Raw genomic sequence first — 9,712 nt, 5'->3', positions numbered from 1 at the left:
GGGTGACTGGAAACTAGTGGTGAAATCTAAGAAAACTGCTGATACAATTGCCTCAACACTGAAAAGTGATAAATGTGGTGTTACTGCGTCCGTACGCTCACCGAGCTATATTGGTGTACTCAAGCGCGTCCCTGAAGACCTGAATGAGCAGTCATTGCACGAACTTATCCGCCGTGCTACAAAAGTTATGCAATGTGGATCCTCTCGTGCGTTCAAAGTTTATTTTGAGTCGCGACACGAGCTCGAAATCTTCGTCCGCAACTCCATTAAAGTGCACTACGAAAAACTACCCGCCGAAGTATTCGTGTTCACTCCAAGACGATGCTACTCGTGTCATACAGTCGGTCATTTAGCATCCGAGTGCACCAATCAGCCCAAATGTTCCAGATGTGGATACGTAGAACATACATCTGATCGTCTCAATCCCTGTAAACAACCGCTTTTTTGCATAAGCTGCAACACTAGTGAACATTCTTGCTACAGCGTCCGTTGCTCGGCAAATAAACCTGCAAACGCAGACTCAAAAGCTAATAGGCTTGCCCGTGCTACTCAATGAACATTTTATCTTGGAATATGAATGGGAATTTCGCAGAAAGGCACACAATAATTTGTGAAATGCTAAAAAGCAATCAAATTGTGTGTATCCAAGAGCACTTTGCTCTTCCTATTTCTGTAGGTCAACTGGAAATTTTCCGTGCTAATAACATGTATGTTGTTCCTGCTGTCAGAAAAAAGGACCAAGGAAGGCCCTCCGGGGGTCTCGTGACGTATATTAGAAACGATGTTGAATCAAAGTTGTTTTTTTCAACGCAAAACATTCTAGCGGTTCAAGTGTGTAATTTTGTTGTTGTGAACGTATACATGCCAACCGACTATCGTGATGACGCATCCCATTCCGAATTTGCGCAAAGTTTACGTAAATTAGCTGAATGTCTTAGCAAAATCCGATTAGAAAGATTGCCTTGTGTAATATTAGGTGATTTTAACTGTCCTATGAGTGCTGAATTTACTGAAAGTAACGCGCTTTTTACTGGTGATCGTGAAAGTATGGTACATGGTCTCCTAGATGATACATTTACCATTTTAGAAAAAAAAACAAAATTTTACATACATACACAACACAGGAAGTACTTCTAATTTAGACCATGTTATTTGCTCTAATGACCTACTCCCTACTTCAGTACGGGTGTCTGACACTACTTTTACTGCTGACCATTTTTCAATAGAACTGCAAATCACACCTCCCGCTACACAATCTGAGCATCCACACCAAAATAACGCAGCAAAAACTACAAAAAATGGACACAAATACGGGATTGGAATAATGTTAATACGTCGGTTTACACGCAAGTTTCGGATGAAATTTTAGCTAAAATTAAAATCCCATTTAACCTTCTGATCCAGTCACGACGAATTGAACCGAAAGAGGCCCGACTTGAACTTGATATTTATGCCGCCCAAATTACACACGCTCTTCGCTCAGCTGAGGAAGCTGCTGTTCCCATAAAGAAAATTAAGACCGGTACGCAAGTTTCAGGTTGGTCGTAAAATACTGGCCTAGTTAATGCATGCAACCAGGCAAAATTTTGGCTTTCTGTTTGGAAGGAGTGTGGACGGCCGAGAATTGGGGTTGTAAATGCCGTTAGACTCCTTACAAAAAGAAAGTTTGGAAAAGAATTGGCTCTCCACCTGTCTAATGTAATTGCTAAGTCTTCTGAAGATGCTCTACGAAATCCTAACCTTATATGGAAGACTCTTTCCGAAAGAAAGCCGAATTTTGCTGCATCTTCAATTTCCCTTGAATCTTGGAGAACTTATTACGAACAAGAATTTAAATCCCCCTGTCCGACTCTTAGCGCAAAATAAAAGGCAGAGCTGCATAATTTCCTATCAAGCACCGACCGTTCTAACGTTACTGTGTCGGTATCCGAGGTTCAGAACGTGCTCCGTCGCATTAAAAAGAAAAAGTCACGAGGTGTTGATGGAATTTCTGCTCTTCATTTAAAAAACCCATCTTCAATGCTCATTCAGCACCTTGCCCTGCTTTTTCAGATGATTTTTGTGCAAGGTGTGGTTCCCAGTAATTTTTGCATAGGGTCCCTTACCCCTGTGCCAAAAAGGGAAACCCCTGGAAGATTGTACGTCTTTTCGACCCATTACTATATCAACAACTTTTTGCAAAATTTTTGAGCTACTTATAATTAAAGAAATAAATGAGAAATGTTATGCACCACCCTCCCAATTTGGCTTTCAACCTGGTCTTGGTTGTGGCCATACGCTAAGCGTCGTGGCTTCTGTCCTTATTGACGCTGAAAGCTCAGGCGAGTCGGTCGCGATTGGTATTCATGATGTCAAGCGTGCGTTTGATTCCCTTATCCACGACCAAATTATTCTAGAAATGGGAAAGAGAGGCGTCCAACGAGATGTCATAATGCCAGTAAAGGACATGTACGAAAACCTCCAGGCACAAATAAAAGTTGTTTCACCCGAGAAGAATATAAGTGAAATTTACCCAACCGTCCCAGTACGAAAAGGCGCCCGGCAAGGTGCTCCTACTTCTGCCCCGGCTTTTAATAACAGTGTTCTTTCAGCACAGGAAAATTAACAAATAACGTGTGTTCTGGATGGTATTGACCTTTCTCTTCTTTGTTATGCTGACGATATTTTAAATATGAGCCGGAATATTGGTGGCATTGAATGCAATTTTGCTATTTTTCAAAAGCAATATGCTGCAATAGGCCTAGAATTTAACGCTGCAAAATCAGAGGTATTACTGTTTAATTGGCCCGAAAACCAAGTCCCGCCTACCATAGACCTTGGACAGACAAGTATTAAGCCAGCAGATCACATCATTTATCTTGGACTACCGATTGGTAAAACGCTGATACACACACGACAGCTATTAATTCAACATCTCGAAAAGCGTACCGGTTTTGCATACAGCAGATTGGTTGCAACGAAGTTCAGCTTCAACCGGTTTATCCTTGCTCGGCTGTATACTGCACTAGTATTGCCCCATTTTTTATACCTGAGCCCTTTTTGGCGAACATTTCCATGCACCGCTAAACAGAAACTTCGAGCAATATTTTTTAAATATGCTAAGTACCTTTTAAGACTCCCCCCTGGACACGTAACACATACCTCATTAATAGGTATAAACTGGCAGATCCCACTCTCATAATTGAAAATCAGATTTCCCGTTTTAACAGTAAAATTGGTAACCACCCCTGGCATAGTTTACTCAAGCAGTAGTCAAGTGTAGAAATGTTTCTTATTTCTTGTCAGTTTAGTGTTTTTCTCGTTTGTATCCGTTGATGTATTATTTGTCACTTTTTTTTTTCTTTTTTATTTTTTCTTTATCTTTATTGTACTCTGTCTTGTGTTTTTGTAACGACGGGTTATAAATAAATAATAATAATAATAATATTCTTTTGATGGTTAATGAAACTTTTTTCGATCTCCAAAAATTGTTTCCATACAGTTTTGGTTCATAAATAGACATTTATAATCCCCCTTTAGCTACCGTATTGTATGTATATCATATTAGTTTTAAAATCGCCCATCACTACTAGCCATTTTGAGCTATTGAGTTCAATCCGTGGAATATTTTGAACCTGGACCTTCAGGGGACGGTAAATAGCAATATGAAAATTAAAAGGTGCCTAAGAACTGCATTCGGAACGTTTATGTGCTTAGCCCTTGAGGCAAAGCTTAATTATTTTTATTATGAATATTTTTTTTGAAGTGAAATGTTTCAACTTTTTTTCATGTCTTAAAATCACATTAAATGTACTTATATTAAAAAGAAATTATTTATGATATTTTAAAAGTACAAAATGAGGATGATATAAATATGTCAGTCGTGATTTTTTTCTAGTAGAACAATAATGTTTGTAGTCGACTTTTTTGTTTTTTTTTACTTATGCCCGTACCACATCATAGTCAAATCTATCGACAAAGAAATCCAAATATCATGAATGACAAGGCAACTTTCTGGATTTAGCGTCACACTTTTACTTAAAAAGCAAACAATTAACATTGCAAGAAATTAGTTTAAAAAGTTTGCACCAACAGTAATTTGTGTCCAACTGTGCTTTACTAATAATAAGTCTTCTTAATTTTTGTCGGATACCTCTTTCAGATTGAAAAACTGCTGTTTTAAGTTTCCATGTTTTCTTGTTTTAAAAATTATGCCTTAAAACTTGACCCTGATTGGTCAGTCAAGAAATTTATGTTTGAAAGTTGAGCAATCTTCCACTCGAGAAATTACGAACGGCGAACGTAATTGGCACAGTAGTCGTGCGTAATTTTGATTTTATCGACAAGTGTAACTATAATGTGACATGGGCATTAGTTTCTTTTGGAACAGAAACTTTTAAACTTTTTTTCCATGTCTTAAAATGGCATTATAAGACATCAAATACTAGATCTGGTATACTAGAGACTGAAATAGGTGAATTAGGTTTTACCACAGTCTGAAGGAGATGAATCGGATTCTTTTTAGAGTTAGAAACACATAAAGTGGGAATTTAACAAGATTCAGTAAGATACAGACACTACTATCAGCTCACGAGTCGTATACTAGCATCTCAAATAGATGAGTTAGGTTTGTACCAAAGTCTGGGAGAGATGAAACTGATTCTTTTTTGAGTTAGAGACACATGAAGCGGGAATTCATCACGATTCAGTCAAACAACACTACTATCAGCTCATAAGTGGTATACTAGAGTCTGAAATAGGTGAATTAGGTTTTTACCTTAGGGAGCAAGAGAAATATAGATCGAATTCTATTTAGAGTTTGAGACATTTGAAGTGGGAATTTATCAAGATTCAGTCAATCAAATACACTGCTATCAGCTCAAAAGTGGTATACTAGAGGCTGAAATTGATGAATTAGGTTCTTACCAAAGTCTGAGAGACATGAATCAAATTCCTTTTAGAGTAAGAAACATATGAAGCGGAAATTTACCAAGATTTAGTCACGCACAGACACTAGTATTAGCTCACAAGGGATATACTAGAGTCTGAAATAGATGAATTAGGTTTTACCAAAGCCTGAGAGAGATGAATCGGATTCTTTTTAGAGTTAGAGACAAATGATGTGTAAATTTATCAAGATTCACTCAGACACATACACTACTAGCGGCTCACAAGGGGTTTACTAGAGTTTGGAATAGGCGAATCACGTTTTTACCAAAGTCTGAGAGAGATGAATTTGATTCTTGATAGAGTTAGTGACATTTGAATTGGACATTTATCAATATTCAGTCAAACACAGACACTACCACCAGATCCCAAGTGGTATACTAGAGTCTGAAATAGGTGAATACGGTTTTTAATATAGGTTGAGAGAGAGAGAGAGAGAGAGAGAGAGAGAGAGAGAGAGAGAGAGAGAGAGAGAGAGAGAGAGAGAGAGAGAGAGAGAGAGAGAAATGAATTGAATTCCTTTTAGAGATAGAGACATCTTATGAGCGGGAATTTATCAATATTGATTCAGCCACAAACACTATTATCAGCTCACAAAGTCTGAAATAGGTCAATTGAGTTTTACCGAAGTAAAAGAGAGATTAAATCGAATTCTTTTTAGAGTTAGAAACATATGTTGTGGTACTTTATTAAGACTCAGTCAAACATAGACACTACTTCAGCTCACAAGTGGTATACTAGAATCGGAAATAGATTAATAATATATGAATTAGGTTTTTCCCAAACACTAAGAAAGATGAAATTGAATTCTTCCTGGAGTTAGAGACATATGAAGTGGGAATTTATCAAGATTCAGTCAAACACAGAGATTACTATCAAATCACAAGCGGTATACTAGAATCTGAAATAGGTGAATTAGGTTTTTAACATAGTCTGAGAGAGATGAATCGGATTATTTTTAGAGTTAGAGACATATGAAGCGGGAATTTATCAAGATTCAGTCAAACACAGACAATACTATCAGATCACAAGAAGTATACTAAAGTCTGAAATACGGGAATTAGGTTTCTACCATAGGATGGGAGAGTTAGAGTTAGAGGCATCTGAAGTGGGAATTTATCAAGATTGGGTCAAACACAGGCACTGCTACGAGATCACAAGTGGTATACTAGAGTCTGAAATAGATGAATTAGGTTTTTACACAAGTCTGAGATAGATGAATCGAATTCTTTATTGAGTTAGAGATACATGAAGTGGGAATTTATCCAGATATAGTCAAACAGAGACACTACTATCAGCTCACAAGTGGTTTACTAGAGTTTGAAAGATGTGAATTAGGTTTTTACCAAAGTCTAAGAGAGATTAATCGGATTATCTTTTGAATTAGAAACATATGAAGTAAGAATTTATCAATATTCACTCAGACACAGGCACTACTATCAGATCTCAAGTGGTATACTAGGGTCTGAAACAGGTGGATTAGGTTTTTTTTTTTTTTACCACAGGCTGAGAGAGATAAATCTGATTCTTTTTGGAGTTTGATACATATGAAGTGGGAATTTATCAAGATTCAGTCAAACACAGATACTACAATCAGCTCACAAGTGGTATACTAGAGCCTGAAATAAGTAAATTAGGTTTTTATCACAGTTTGAGAGAGATTAATCGAATTCTTTTAGACTTAGAGGCAATGGAAGTGGGAATTTATCAAGAATCAGTCAAACACAGTCCTAGGAGCTATTGAGGATCCTTTACTTTACCAAGATTTCTGATGGTGAACTCTTGAAACAACTTGTGTATCTGAATTTTTCAACAGACTTAATGTTCACCTCAGTTAGCAAAATATTTTACCTGCAAAATTTTGAGGATGATGCGGGAGATCGATTTTGAAATTTGAGAGAAGGTTTAGAAAGAGGTGGAAAAAATCAGAACTCGAACTTTGACTTGGAGGGATCGGACAAAGGTGGATCAAAATACTCTATGTGTGTCCAGGTAATAAAAATCCATCTGCAATATATCAGTAGCAGCTTGGGGAAAGGATTTGAAATTCAAAGGTGGAACAAAACATGGTTCAGAAAATTTTCCTTACGAGTAGCTCAGTCAAGCAGCATATATATTTATCAAGCAGATAACTAGTTATATACAGGGAAAATTTTAATTACACTAGGCCTAGACCTATATTTGAAAAAAAAATGCGTCAATGTCTCAAATTTGACCATGCACTGAAGCCTAATAGTTGTCTCTCTCTCTTCCTCTCTCTCTCTCTCTCTCTCTCACTTTCTCTCACTCACACTCTCTCTCACTCTCACTCACTCTCTTCTTTCTCTTTCTCCCTCTCCCTCTCTCTCTCTCTATCTCCCTCTCTATCTCCTTCTCTTTCTCTCTCTCTCTCTCTCTCTCTCTCTCTCTCTCTCTCTCTCTCTCTCAGGCAAGCACGGCTCCAGATACCATTTTGTCGATAAGCATCGTTTTTATTCCTCTGAGAGTAATTTATTATGGTTTAAACTAGGCATAAATACTGCATCTTGCCCCCCTTCAAATAACATGGGAGATTCATATTTTTTTTTTAACGGGTAGTGGATACTGGTCTTATTAGGGAACAAGAACCTCCAGAACTTCTAGCTCAGGACCTACCTGTCGCCATACCGTATCAAAATCAAGCCATATTATTCAACAACACATTATAATACGTAGAGATTTTTTTGTTTAAAGCCTAAAAGACGTGAAAAAAAAATCGTTTTCCCAAACAACTCCAATAATACTCTTCTCACTATTCTACATGTTCGGAAAACATCATATATTCATTGAGTTTGAGCATAACCATGTATATATTTAAATTAATTAGAAATTCATTAAACACTTGCAAATTTCCCCTAAATTTTACCTAAAATAGGAATTTTGAAGTAAGGTAGAACGCACATCTTTTACAGCCTCAACTCCGTAAAATCAGTTTTTTGACTTGTTATTACTTCCTGCCAGTCAGGCCAGAGCTCTTCCTTGACTCGATGTACATAGTCCTTCAAATTTTTCAGTTCTCCTGGGAAAAAGAAATAGAATAACTTTAAAAGAAGACTGTCTTACTAAGCTTAAAAGTTTTACATTAAAAAATTTGTACTTTAGGTCTAAAGATTTAAATAAATGAATGTATTTTTGCAAGTAATTGAAGGTTATTTTTAAATCGATAATTGCATTCTGCTAAGAAAAAAGGTATTTTAAGTCCTAAAGAACCCTCCTCGCCTAAATGTGCATATTTTGCTTCGAAAATTATAATTCAGTAAATCATGCTTCATTATTTCAATGATAATTCATCCACCCTACCATCTAATAGCATAGTGTGGCCCAAACAAGTTAGCGAAATTCAGAACGATTTAATTTAATTTTAACATTAATGTTTAGAAATTTGTATTTTAGCCAAGGCTATAACTTTCTTTGAATCCAACTTGAAATTTGGGCAAGCCAGAGGTTTTTTCGTTTTAAACTTTTTTTGGCAAAAATGTTAATAAAAGTGGATGCGAAAAGTGTCGCTCAGACGAAACATCTCTGAAGAATCGAAAGAGTTCACTGGACTGACTTCGTTAGCAACCAGACTCTCCTGCCACGTACGGCTCAAACTCCTTTCTCGACGCAGCTCACCCAGCGTACTGTTCGGTGGTAGGGCCACCTCCTTCGCATTCCACGTGACGCCCCAGCACGGGTCGCATTCGACTTCGAACCCACCCTACACGGATGGAAGCGACCCAGAGGACGCCCACCCACTAGGTGGAAAGACAAAGCCGATGAATTCCTCACCCAAGCCTACATCCCGATGGAAGAAGCTGCGATCCTGGCAAGCGATAGGTCAACCTGGAGGCGCCTAGTTTCATCGTTCTCTACGCCGAACCCTCGGCAGGAGCCTTAAGTCAAGTCAAGTCAAGTCTTTTTACGTTCAATCCAGTGTGGAGCAAAGGTGCAAGAAAAAAACAAAAACAAACAAACCAGAATATACGAACAGGTCAATGAACTAAATTATATTTTATTTAAATATTTGATCAGAAATCATTGAATTTCATTATTGATATAAACTATACCTATTAAAATTATTATCAAATTTTTATAATTAGCCTTAAAGTTTTACTGGATAAAGCTAGATGAAGTTAATTGTTATTCTCGTAAAAAAAACTCCATATTTTCCTCTGGCAAATTTCAATACTTGTTGAGAAAACCAGTCTCGGTATGAAAAAAAAAAAATCATATTTACTATTTATCACTGCCTCAAAGGGACTTCCTGGGAGGTTCCAAACAATTTGAACAAGCATTCCAAATACAGCACAATCTTCTTCGCAAGGAACGTCTCCCATGAGAAATTTCTTGTTACCTAAAATTAGAGTAATAAACATGGATTTCCTCACTGTCATGACAACAGACACTTCAATAATTCTTGGATAACTGCTGAATCCTGTAAGCTAAGCTGTTCTCAAAGGGAACATCAGCAGGATAATATAGGTAAGAAATAAAAAGTGTTATTGAATTTACATTGCCCTTGTGATACTCTCTTTGGGACAGCTTAGCAAACGGTTTTGGTTATTATCTCAGGAGTGTAAAAATGACAGATGTGACCCTTTGGCGTGACCACCACGATTTACAACCTTGAATAAATAAAATTCCGTTTTCATCAGTTTTCACTGCGCTTCTGGTGCCCGCATGTCTGATGTTGACTGTCGTATGGAAGAATGATTTGCTTTTCTTCCTATTTGAATATAACATTTGTTAAATATATTTTGTTTAAGAAGTATTATTTGTGTTTTTA

The 9,712-nt window shown here is 37.1% G+C and overlaps 1 protein-coding gene across 1 annotated transcript; it reads right to left on the bottom strand.

Annotated features, from left to right (window-relative positions):
- Positions 1-7,737: 7,737 nt before the first annotated feature.
- On the bottom strand, positions 7,738-9,315 carry LOC148951162 (failed axon connections homolog). The gene is made up of 2 exons (XM_089090163.1): positions 9,164-9,315; positions 7,738-7,963 (listed from the first exon to the last, which is right to left on the bottom strand). Exons 1-2 carry the CDS (start codon positions 9,300-9,302, stop codon positions 7,851-7,853), a joined length of 252 nt encoding a protein of 83 aa, XP_088946289.1. The 5' UTR covers positions 9,303-9,315; the 3' UTR covers positions 7,738-7,850.
- Between the last annotated feature and the right edge of the window lie 397 nt (positions 9,316-9,712).

This window comes from Artemia sp. Qi Xiang Cuo, chromosome 6 (genome assembly GCF_049724085.1).
Source record: "Artemia sp. Qi Xiang Cuo chromosome 6, ASM4972408v1, whole genome shotgun sequence".
NCBI classification, from domain to species: domain Eukaryota; kingdom Metazoa; phylum Arthropoda; class Branchiopoda; order Anostraca; family Artemiidae; genus Artemia; species Artemia sp. Qi Xiang Cuo.
The sequence above is the reverse complement of the archived record's forward strand: the minus strand, read 5'-3'. Positions and strand labels throughout refer to the sequence as shown.

Coding starts and splice junctions, on each gene's coding strand:
- LOC148951162 (XM_089090163.1), bottom strand. CDS start 9,302: ATGTTTATTACTCTAATTTTAGGTAACAAGAAATTTCTCATGGGAGAC. Junction 7,964..9,163: donor CTTTGAGGCAGTGATAAATA/GTAAATATGATT, acceptor TCTTTTTCCCAG/GAGAACTGAAAAATTTGAAG.